Source organism: Pleurotus ostreatus, assembly GCF_014466165.1.
Source record: "Pleurotus ostreatus strain PC9 chromosome Unknown scaffold_2, whole genome shotgun sequence".
In the NCBI taxonomy this organism is placed as follows: Eukaryota; Fungi; Basidiomycota; class Agaricomycetes; order Agaricales; family Pleurotaceae; genus Pleurotus; species Pleurotus ostreatus.
Window position 1 is genome coordinate 353,132 of NW_023503157.1, and position 12,084 is coordinate 365,215.

Sequence of the window (12,084 nt, forward strand, 5' to 3'; positions counted from 1 at the left end):
GTGAGTACGACCATGGGACATTGATCTGGGACACGGGTACAATCTTATTGAAGAGAATAGGCTGACCATCGCGTCTGGTGTTTGTCTTTGGGGTGATATTTGCCCATCACGTAAATATCACCGCGAATTGAATTGGCGCAGCGGACTTCCTGGAAGTAGTTGGGGACAACCTAAAGACCGTGACGAACTATGTATGTATGCGACGGTACCTTACTGATTGCGTGAGATATCTAGGTTTGGTGAGCAAACGACTGAGAAATATTGGGGAAAAGCAAATAAAAAATACGTTTAAATGTGTTTTGTCTCGCAGCCTTACCGGTCAAAGTAGGACGGATGGACTGGACATAACGTTAGCAAATGGAATCAATTGGGATGGCTCAACATCCAAGAACAAAAAGCGTGATACGATACATTCGTTCAACAAGTTAATGAGAACACCAAAGATGTACATTCGTATGTGAGTCAAAGTAAATCTAGGTACTCGTGCGAGCGGTGCTCCACACCTGATGCTGGGAAGGCCTACTGCACTTCCAGGACTGCACGCGGTTGCCGTTCTGATTATTTCCTTTGACGGAATCAACGCATTGACCTTTATTGAACTGAGTTAAGTTCGACGTGATGAAATGGGTTGATTCACCTTGATTCTCGATGTGCTTGTCGTCCGTGTAATTCCACTGCTGCGACGCCTTACCAGCCTTGCAAGTCTTCACTTCAATACGATTGCCATCGGCGACGGCTGAGGATTGGGTTAGATGCATCAATACCTTTGACGATTAAGACCTCACTGTCGCCAGAGTCCAGGCAGTAGTTTGTGCCCGCGAGTTTCACCACGGTGGGACCATCTGAAATTTCCCAGTTTTGCGCAGAGGAACCATTGCAGTCATAACTGGATGGAATTTATTAGTGTCGGTGGTAGAGAAGAAGACACGAAAGGCCTACACTTGAACCGGTTGTCCCCCTGATCTGATATTTCCCTGCAGATCCAAGCATTTGCCTAATTGTCCGAACGGATGCAGCTGCACAGTTTTGACCACAGGTGCTGCAGACACTAAGTGGATCGCAACTGGGACGAGAAAAATAGTGGCGGCGAACTGAACAAACATCGTACGGGTGAAGATGGTAAAGATGAAGGTTAGTTCTGCGAATCCGCAGCATCGCTCCCGTATTATATGGGCGACCCTTGTATCCGCCTCGTCATTTGCGGATGACGCGAAACGATGAGGAAGAGGAACGCTGCCGACAAAGTGTAGTTCCGCACCGATTGCTAGAGAGCCATCGCAGACGGCCATTGGGTCGGATGAATACTAGGGGCTGCCTTGGAAGGGGCCACAGGCACTGCAGGCCGAATGAGACCTATCCGCTATGTTACTTCCGCTTCTTACAAGAAAATGGAGACCTTGGCTTCCGAATCACCCTCATTGAGGTCGATCACTGTGGGGGTCCCTAATATAACCCGGAATGGCCAAGAGTGCCGGCGAGGCGTGGGAATTATGTCACAGGAACACCGGTGCCACCATCGAACTGGGAAATCCTCCTTTTACTCCTACTCCTCTCTGCCCGGATACTCATCGTTTCCGGAATCGGAATACGAACGAAAAGGAGAAACATACATGCCCACATGTTCGATGAAGGAGCACCGTGAACAACTCAGGTACTGACGGCGCCATATCTATCATTCAAGCCTCGGCCGATCCATCACCTCCCGGTAAGTAAGGTTTTTGGCTACTATCCTGTGCAAAACTCTTGAATTTTACGGCGATCTTACGCATGAAGCTGTCTACATACTCTGATCAACTGGCCTGAAGAACGCCAGGGGAGCCGCCACCAGGTTGTGGGAGGGCAATTTGAACTTAATATGGACATATCAACGCGTCAAACATAACGCGCAGAGCGCTGCTTTACGATAGCTTCTCAGCGAACGTAAGAGCCTTCTCGGAACTTTATGATGAGGTGGCGTTCGCTTAGTTCTTGTATGCCCGCCTTTCAGAAGTCCCGTTCTCAGAAACCGCGTCTCACGTATTTTGGGGTTGCTCCGGTCCATATCACAATCCAGATGTCATCAACGCTCTATGGCCGTTGTTGGGCCATCGACCTGTATGTGATGCTTTACACGTGTGGTTTATTCAGGATCGATTGTCATTCAATATGGGCCCCACTCGTAGCGCCTGCACAATACCGTGTAACCAAGGCACTGGCGATGCAATTCCAAGCACATAACGTTATGGCAAGATCAAGCTGTTTCTTTGAAAAGTAGAAGGCAGACTCAGTAGCTGATTGACGAAGAGCCATGGCAAGAGACCTGTTATTTGTTGTGTTGTTCACTCCGCTGAGCAGCGTCTAGATAACCGTCACGACAATTTTCATGCTTGCTGCGCGATGTTTGAAATTTTGTTCAACGTCGTCGCTTGCTCTAAGACATGAACTATGCTCATTGGCTTGCTATGTTTGCCATTGACTCATTAACCGGTACATGCCTACGAGCTAAGTACGTCCTTGTTATATCTATATGCCTGATTTATGATCTTTATCGGTCTAGCTGACCCGCTTGGTTCATGGTCAATGCCTTGTATGCGGCTCGCTTGCTGGAACGCTCGAAACTCGTGTCTTCCGAATGTATATTCCGTTAAGTGACTTAATCAAATTTAGAAGCGACATTACTGCCTTCAACTCTGGCGGCCCGCCTCCACGCGTCAATCCCCTTCTGTCGCCGTGAAAGCTACCACATCTACACAATAGTAGACTTCATTATACGGAGCACGCCGATGATTCACACCGAACCGCCCGCTACCTATCTCCCTGGGTTCCTAAACTGAAGGCAGAACCTGCATACGAACGAATAGTGGCCGTGCAGAGTTCGTCCTGACTTCCGTTGGCTCTGTCGCTATGGTCAGCCAACCACCATATGGCACCGCTATTCCTTTTGATGCCTCTTGCGGTTCTACCCTCTTACCGTAAACCCCACGCGTGTGGAAGTAGTCCCATGAGTGCGATTGAAGCAGCTTGAATAGTATCTCGGCACCATTACCTGGTTCTAGCCCGATGTGAGCACATAGAACACATCCATCCCGTTGGCATAAGCCATCATTCCTTGGCTGGCCGTCCTTCATCCACGCCACTGACTTGCGCCCCCCACTTGGGCCTTTTGGTGAACGGCACGCTTCTTGCTTCCGAGTCAAACTTAGGCGTCATCTGACAAACCTGCCTAATCCTTCCCAACTTCTCCCTTCTTCTGGCCTGTTCGGAGTTGAGGTCTCCGGCCGCCCATTGTGTCTTGTTCGTTATCGCTGAAAGCGCTTCCCCAGTCAAGCATCGGTAGTTTGGATCCGATTCAGTATCCCACAAACTACGCGAATCACTCGGTCTACGGCTTGCGTGGATGGCTTTGGTCAAAAGGGTGCAGCTTGGCTTACCGAAATACACACCTAATCCCCAACCATCATGCTTGTGGGGAGGTATCTAATGCACATGTGAGCAGTGGCTTCTTCGAAGGATTTGTGGCGTCTGACAAATTGATCCCAGTTCCCATCTATCGCCCCGCTACGACCATGAACGGCGTCGGCCAGGCTGATGAATGACACCATATACGCAATAGCCGGTGTATTGATGTATTTTATTCAAGGTCGTCCCCGTATGCTCCGTATACAGTCTTATCGCGATTCATTTATTTGTCGTAGTCGGCCCGCACTGCGCAAAATGGTTCATTCAATGCCTGAACGGCCCAACGCAGTCGAACTCGCTCGCAATGTCGCGTCGTCACACTCCAATTCCCGATAATTCACGGAGGGTTTATTCTATGTGGCCCCAGGCACATCGCTGACCTTCCTGTCTCACGTCAATAAGACCTCCACTTCACAGCGGCGGTTCCCATGATGATCTTCCATAGAGGGTCCCAGGTGAATACACCCTAGCTGCTCTTCGAGGCGAGAGTTCTTAGTTCAGTCAGTCAGGCGCCACGAACGTGCTTCCTCCACAACGAGGCACCCGACTTCGTCAATGTCGTCTCTCACTGAACAGAATTAGCACCTTAGCGCCATATCACTGGTGCTGATTGATTGCAGGACGTTCGCGGGAGAATCCTTCGCTATTTAGATCCCACTCCAGACCTTCAGTCTACTCCCTTCTTTTACTAGCAACGGCCTGGAGACAATCTCATCTGTGAATGAGTGTTGGTTACTGGGACACTCTGCCTGCTTTTGGGCTGCATGGCGTACGTCGCAGGTTGGCCTGGTGCGTTTCGCTACACCTTTTTCATTTCCGAGACGGCTGCTATAGCGCCCTTCCATCGCTGCTTCCCATCTCGCGTAACCGATCCCGTGCACTCGATTGCGCCTCATGAGGAAGTTGTTCGGGCTTTACGGGGGTACATATGTTTCGCGGGAGGGATCTCGTTATTAGGAGCCCCCATTTTAGTTCCTCAGTGACTTCCGGAAGGCCCACAATTGACCTCGCCTCATAAAATTTACCTAGACACCGAAACACATCCACCGGTTCAAGTCTGGAAAAGGGAGATCGACGAGGTCACCTTCTAGAGCTTTCGCACGGATCCTGGTGTGTGCGAGCCTTAGCCCTCGTTTGTTTCCCAGTTCCCAGTGGTGTCATTTTCGGGCCGCCCACAACTGATCGCTGATAGGAAGGCGAGGCATCACGCTTCTACGCACTACATTTGATCTCGCAGGACGTCGAACGACAATTATATTCTTGCGGAAATGCCGGAATCGACCCCAATGACGAGTGTAGGCACCACGACGTGATAATGTGCATTGAGGTGAAGTCCCTGTGGCGAGACCCCTTCGTTCTCGCCCTCGCCCTCCCAATATCCGACGTAAGGCCCATTCAAATGTCCTGGCATTTTGTGAAAGGTTTGTCCTGTCAGGCCAGCGACATCGTCACAGAAGTACGACCTACTATCTCTTGGTGGCACATGTCTACCTATGATATGCCAAATTGAATCTGGCTCTATCTGAGAGTCTTCTGTGACGGTGTTTGGCCCTCCATCGCTCGTGATGCGTTCGTCGTATCGCTCCTGGCTGTGGCGAGTGGATGTATCCGTGCGCCGTGGGGATACTGCTCCTGGATGGTTCAAATGTCTACGCCTGGGAATGGCGCGATGCTCGTATGTTTCCTCCTCCCTCCCCTTGCCTTCAACGTCTGATATCAGCATGCGTCGCACGATTCTAGCCCAATCTGCTGCACGTAACAGGACAACGCAATCTTCTATGGCCTTTGTAAATAGGCTCGATCCTGTCCGTCAATTTGACATTTATAATTACAGGTCAAGAGGAAGGAAATCTACGCCTTGCATCTATAAGCGCCCATGGACATTCTCGCTGATCTCGTTGTCGTTCGAAGCCGTACCGCATCACGGTTCCTAGTTAATTGAGAAGCCATCCCATCGAATCTGTATCCAAGTGCTCACCGCTGGCCGCCCCATCCCGGGGCTCGAAGTCTTCGTATACGACGCTTCACGGCCCATATTGTGCGCTGCACAAGTCTCTCATCCGATATTTACATAAACTGACAGGGTTCACCCGTTTTGACATCGCAGGATCTTGGAGCTGCCTTTGGTTTCAGTGCGGTCTTCCCTCGGAGCCGATCACGAATGGCCGGCCCTGGCGCGCGAAGGATGTCCGGACGATGTGGAACGTGCTTCTCTCTTGAGCCATCTCCTGCTGGCTGCCACTCAGAGCATTCTGATCGACCGTGGGGTACCTCGGCGCTTCTCGGAATCAAATCCTCCCTCATTGAGACCACGCATATTCGAGCGGAGAACAGAGACATGAATATTTTTCTGTTTTTGCATGCGTAGCTGCGCGACCGAATGGCGCCGGCAGTGTCACACTAGCTATCGGCGTCGGTTGCGTGACTGGTTGTTAAACTCAATCAGGTGAAGCAGTTGCCGGAAATGGTATGTGAATATCCGTCGTCGATTGCTTCTGTGAATAATAGAGTATTGCTACTAAGACGTCAAAAAATCCTATAAAGTCAAGCTCGACCCCGCTCTCAACTTGAACCCCAACCACCATCATCCCCCCAAATCTCCTCATCATCATGCAGCCCGTCGACAACCAACAGTCGTTCCTTCCTCTTTACGATCAAAAGCAGGCTCGAAGTCGCCCAGAATCAGGCATCTCAGCCTCTATCTGGGCTCCCCAGCCTCTTCCTTCCGATTCCTCTTGGCCCAAAGCCATGGACAGCTTCGTTCGCATTGGCGACCGTGACCGCGACATCCAGTTTCAGCAGAACTTTGCCGAAACCAGAACGCCTTTGGTAGGTCCGACTCGTGAAGACGTCTTTGGACCTGCCGACAAGAGGCAGATTGGCGCCATTGGCGACGGACGAAGGAGGAGCAGCCCCGGAATCGACAGTGCAGTGAGTTGGTCGACTTTGACCCGCATATATGCGCTGAAACACAACTAACTCGAACGTTATAGCATGTCGAACAGTTACTTCGTACCCTGAATCTCAATTCACCGGCCCCCACAGCCGAACGACCCTCCTTGAACTTAAGCTTCGACGGCAATGTCAATGTTTCTACTTCCCCAGACTTTTCTCCTGCTTCCGTTGCATCTGCCCTCTTGACGCCTACCGACATGTCGCCTGCGAGGACGTCTTTCGCTGATACAAAAGTCCATGCCGGTTACGAATTTCCTCCTTTACCTTATCTAACGCAGCAGCAAGCTTTATTTGAACCAACTACTCCCACACGCAATTTTGACGATCTTACTTCATCTCACTCACCGACTTATCGTGCTACCCATCTTCCCTCGTCTTATTCATCATCTCCCAATAACGCCTATTCCTTCTACGAATCGTACTCTCAACAATCGCCATCCGGGCCTTTGTGCTCGCAGGCATTGATGACTACGCCTTCCCCTCAACGCAGGCTTGACAACGCCCGTGTCCCGCCTTTCGATTGGCATGCATCTCAGCCACAGCCTTCTCTCCAGGCGTATCCCCCTTTTTCTGACTGGATTCGGCCTGAAGAAAAACAGCTTCCCGACTTCGCTTCAGCCAGCATACCTCGTCAAGAGAGTTTACGTTCGTCCTTTGCTTTCAAATCAGCTGGGCCCCAAGGGGCTCACGAGGTATGCCCCGTTTTCTGGTTCTATTTAGTATCTCACACGTTGTCCTCTTTCAGCCAATCAACTTTTTGTCGCTCCTTCATCCGTCTTCATCACCTCCTTATCTGGTCTTCGTTAACCGTATAATCAAGTCGTCCGATCAGCAAGCATCGATCTTTCTCCAGCAGAAACTCAAAGTGGCAGATTCTGAGGAACGTGTCAAGATTGTAGACGCTATCTGTACTCGCGGCTATGAAATGATGGCCCATAGGTAATGCCGCCATTCCGTGGCTCTTATTTGGCTGACCTATCCTTTTAGGTTCGGAAACTGGGCCGTCCAGCGTTGCCTTGAAGCTGCGTCCAGCCCCGATGAGAGACGTAAGATTGTAGCTTGTATGAGGTACGACGAAGTACCAAGTTTCAGAGTAACGCAGAATAATAGATATCCATATCAGGGGTCGTGTTGTCGAGCTGGCCACCAACTGTTATGGGTGCCATGTCCTGCAGAAGGCTCTCGATTGTGAAGAAGACATTCGCCTGCTTATCGTATCTGAATTACTCCTTCACGATCCGGCCTCCACGCTCGTCAACAAGCATGCCTCCCATGTGTGGAGTAAGGTATGGTGGTTCTTCCGCATCCCACTGCGCGGGCTGATTCGTGTTCATTAGATCATGGAATTGACTTGGACTCACCCCGCACCACCCATTTTTGCGTAGTCAGTTCTCTTCCAAATTATCTTATCGTAGAGAGCTCACCTCTGGTATGTAGTGTCAACAAATCCCTTCAGGGCAAGTGGGCTGCACTCGCTTGTCACGAAACAGGATCTCTCGTCGTGCAGGTACGCGACGGGCTGTTACTTGCCCCTGGCCATCGATCTTATGCCAGTTCTTTCAGCACGCTTTCGAAAACTTGGAAGACAGCGCTAAGGATGGTATTGTTGACGAGTTACTTAACCAAGGAGCCTCAGTCTTCAGTGAAGTTGTCAAGAACCAATGGGGCGCCTACTGTATCCAGCACAGTAAGTTTTCTCCTTACATATCATGCCCGTTCGCTCAACATTTCGTATACAGTTCTCGAACATGGGTCTGATAACCACCGTCAGATGACTTTAGAACATTTGATCAGCGGTCTATTGGAGTTCTCTACCAACGAACAAGGCGCGAAGTCTGTCACCAAGGCTCTGAAAGAAGGTGGCAAAGATACGGTGGACAAGTTTATCAAGAGGATGTGTGAGCCAGCCAAAGGGTACGCCTATATTCTCTCCCTTTCCCCTTGCTTTGAAGATGATCTGATATACAATCCAGCGCTCGGAGGGCCATGATCGTCGATTTGGCCTTGTCAGTGACTGGAAGTCAGTTGATCGCCAACGTCTTGCCAACTGTATGTCTCAGATATGATAAACTCTAATGATGCTAATTCCTTGCCCTTGACCTCGACAGGCTGACAAGGAGCAGCGCGCCGCCCTTTACGACTGCATCAGGGGCCACATTGTGACCCTTCGTGGTTGCAAGACGGGATCAAAAGTAATTTGGCTCTTGTAAGTCTATTCGGCCCTCGTTGCGCACCACAAACTCATCCCGCCGACAGTGACAGAATGGTGAGGGCCTCTTTCGCACTGTCTTCGGTTATTCCTAATCTTCCCGTAGCGCGCATACTATGGTTACTAAAAGCTTCGCCCCCTCCCCTTGAACTATTCGCATTTCGCAAGCTGTCTATCATCGTCACCGAATCGCCGACAATATCTCCATCTTTTACCACCAAAGCATTACATCTTCCGGAGCATCTTCAAGAGATCGACTGAATGCATCAACTTACCAAGCACTCGCAATATTGTTTCCAAAAGTATAACGCAACATTTTCCTTCCATCATCTCAGGCTTCAGTCCGCATTACACATGTCATCAATTCATTTGCATGCCCACGACCCATGTACTCGCCTTTGTGCCCTCGCCCGATTTATCAAGGCTTCAACACAGCCGTCGTTCATCACCGCCGCTTTCCATGTTTACAAAGGTAATCCGTTTATTCCTCTTGGACATTATTGGCAGAGTAATTCGTTCCATCGCACGTGTTGTATCCAGTACATATCCTACCCCACTGTCTTTTTGGTAACACAGTCTACACTGTCGACCTCGCCGCATCGTTCCAGTTATTGTATGATATTAACGAATGCACTGAATTTATTGCTTTATCAAAGCCAAGACTTGAGTCTAGGATATGGTGGGTATTATATCTATAATCTATGAGAAACGTGGCGGAAAACAGTGATTATTGATGACGGCGGATGGTACTGAAGGAATGTTCGTAATGAAGTGGGTACTTGAGTACCGGATCAGCGAGATAACGGGAGAAATTTGATGCCGTTGCATACCTAAGCACTTGGGGTCCTCAGCTGCTCCCCAACCCACTTGTGTACACGTGCCCTCGACGCAATACCATAGACACGGGCGCAAAGCCACAGGCTAGTTGGTAGCTGTCTGCGGCTGTGATGCAGCAAGATAGCATGCGGCGGCTCGAACTGTTAGTTCGGATGGTGGAAGCGGAAATCCTAGGCGTCGTCTTGATCTCTGACCAGCACCAATTGAGGTCAGCCGTCGGGGCACAGCTGCTGGAGTCCTTTGTGATAATCGATATCGGACTGGGCCGATACGCTGAGTAGCTGATGAGGACGCAAGTCTGCGTGTCGATATCCTTCGCGCGTTCGCTCGTCTCGCTCGTTGGATGCTACCCCACCACGCCTGCGTAGTGCTGTTTTGCGTGTATATGATATCTGAGAATGACACGAAGGTACCGAGAATCGAGTAGAGCATGATACATATGGGGGGAGAGGAGAGTCAGTGGTAACGGACAATAGTCGCGTTTTATGGATCCGGATATCCATCTGTCACAATCACGGGCATCGCCATGCGCTGTGTTGTTCGGAGAGCCGTAGAGAGCCGCCTTATCCGGGAAAGCTCGGGTGCCGTGCAAGGTGTCTCTCCATTGGCCCATTTTAGGTCCGTTAGCGTGGCATGAAACCGAGATCGCCAGACATGCAGGAAATGACGAAGTAGCGACGAGACTGTGGCCGAACGAAGGCTCACAGTCACCAGCATGTCCGTATTTGTGTTGTGTTGCCGCCGAAGCCCCTGTTTGACGTTTTGACGCCGACGGGTCTGCAATGATGAAGACGTTCCGTATATTTTCCATACACATAATTTGGCGAAGAGTAGTAGACTAAGTTATATTCATGAAATCGTTACATTCATAAAAGGTCGTTCGATTGTGCGTATACGTAGTTGACTTTATCATGTACGAGTGCCATAGAATCTCAAACTTGAAGGCGCCATGCTTGATTGATATCGTTGTCGGTGCACTGCCAAGTCTGGACTTGATTACCGTTGGTGACATTTCCGTTAGTAAGATCGAGGCACAACCCTAAAGATTGGCGATGAGTGGAGCAGAAGTCCTGGAAATATAAGTATAACGTACCTTGGTTCTCAAGGGCGATACGGTCATCAGCGGTGAGAAACCATTGCTGGGCAGGAAGGTTGTCAAAGCATTCCCAAATCTTCATACCGACGCCGTTCGCGGGACCTTATTATACAGGTTAGGACATAAGGAAGGTAAAGTACTCTACGTACTAGAACCCGCGTCAAGGCAAAAGTTTGTCCCTGCTAATTGTACTTTCGTAGTTCCGGGCCGGATGATCCAATTTTGAGCAGCAGTCGCATTGCAGTCGAAACTATATGTAGGGATCTGTGTGAGCAGAGTTCGAACAGATAAAAAAATTGGCGATGAATTTTACACGTCGACGGCGGTCCCGTTGGCTTGAAAGTCACCCCGCACATCAAGACACTTGCTCGTGTCGACACTTGGGCTGATACGGAAGTTAATCTGCGCCGGAGCAGCCAGGACTGAGGGAAGAGCGGCGAGTGCAAGTGCCAAGAAGGTGGAGGGGAACTGTATCTTCGTTTTCTGTAGTAGAAAACTCGGATGAAGAAAAGCAAGTAGGCATTGCTGTATTTATATGTTCACCAGCCTCACTCGTACTATACGCGTCCGTCTGCTGCACTGGGTCCCAAATTGGAGGGCAACTGGCCGAGGCTTTGCATCGCCGTCCTGTGCATTGAACGGGCCACAGTGAACGTCGGGTAACATCGCCATTCGTCCAGACACGAGCTGAAGTAACAAACGGCTTTGAGAGTTCAGAAATAGACGGATCATGGGAGAGTCAGTCGTCCAAACCGACTGTCAGCGCTTGGATATGCAGGGCTGAGTGTAGGAGTAGAAGGCAGCGCGTGACGGTATCCTCTCGCGTACTGGACGAGATTCAGTAAGAGTTATTAATAGTTCGATCCAGAGAGCATGGCGGCGCGAAGTCACCGTAGTGGAGCTAGATTCTATGTGTTTGTATGGGGTATCCGAGGTATTTTGGGCCAGCGTCGCTTCGTTTCGTCCTCATCCTACAATCATCGCTGAGGTCACATGTTGAAGCGGCATGAGTAAGCGGGCCATGGAAGTCCCCGCCAGTGAGTTTGTGGTCAGTTCACAGAATGCATGCTTCAACGGCTGAGCATGTCGAGGAGCCGAGGTTCCATGGTTTGAAGGACACACCGAAGTGCCACATTTCATTTCCACCACGTACATCAGATCATGTGAGGTACTATGGCACCGCTCGATCTTGGAAGCGAGAACAATGCAGTGGGATTGGGCGAAGCGGCTTGAAATGCCCTATAACATAGCCGGGAGAATAATTTTTTGGAGGTCATGCGAGGCATCCAAAGTAGTTTTCCTCGGTGGGATGGCAGTTTACGAGACCGGAATAGAATGGAGGCTCGTTAGTATGCAGGGTTCAACGAGGGGCCAGGAACGGGGATCTCATTGGTTCGGCCGGGATTTCTCAGCCCGCTATTGGTTGTCTGGATGTTTGTCTTTATTTGCTCCAAAAAAGCTCTTTCTCTTCTGATTGGCTGGAGTGAGCGCCTAACATCGCCAGACTTTTGCGACAAGGGCGCTACAAGTAAGTGGTCATGTGAGCCCC

General features: G+C 50.2%; 3 protein-coding genes across 3 annotated transcripts; 1 reads left to right on the top strand and 2 right to left on the bottom strand.

Moving 5' to 3' along the window:
• Positions 1-473: 473 nt before the first annotated feature.
• On the bottom strand, positions 474-1,289 carry PC9H_002893 (uncharacterized protein; the record flags this gene model as incomplete). Its single annotated transcript, XM_036772493.1, has 3 exons — positions 474-736; positions 786-886; positions 940-1,289. 3 exons carry the CDS (start codon positions 1,287-1,289, stop codon positions 474-476), a joined length of 714 nt encoding a protein of 237 aa, XP_036633966.1.
• A 4,759-nt stretch (positions 1,290-6,048) lies between these two features.
• On the top strand, positions 6,049-8,863 carry PC9H_002894 (uncharacterized protein; the record flags this gene model as incomplete). The annotated part of the gene is made up of 12 exons (XM_036772494.1): positions 6,049-6,369; positions 6,432-7,085; positions 7,139-7,332; positions 7,381-7,461; positions 7,517-7,679; positions 7,731-7,777; positions 7,831-7,900; positions 7,957-8,080; positions 8,133-8,307; positions 8,367-8,442; positions 8,502-8,599; positions 8,650-8,863. The coding sequence occupies 12 exons, from the start codon at positions 6,049-6,051 to the stop codon at positions 8,861-8,863; spliced, it is 2,217 nt and encodes a 738-aa protein (XP_036633967.1).
• A 1,508-nt stretch (positions 8,864-10,371) lies between these two features.
• On the bottom strand, positions 10,372-11,170 carry PC9H_002895 (uncharacterized protein; the record flags this gene model as incomplete). The annotated part of the gene is made up of 5 exons (XM_036772495.1): positions 10,372-10,478; positions 10,533-10,637; positions 10,685-10,785; positions 10,849-11,003; positions 11,099-11,170. 5 exons carry the CDS (start codon positions 11,168-11,170, stop codon positions 10,372-10,374), a joined length of 540 nt encoding a protein of 179 aa, XP_036633968.1.
• Between the last annotated feature and the right edge of the window lie 914 nt (positions 11,171-12,084).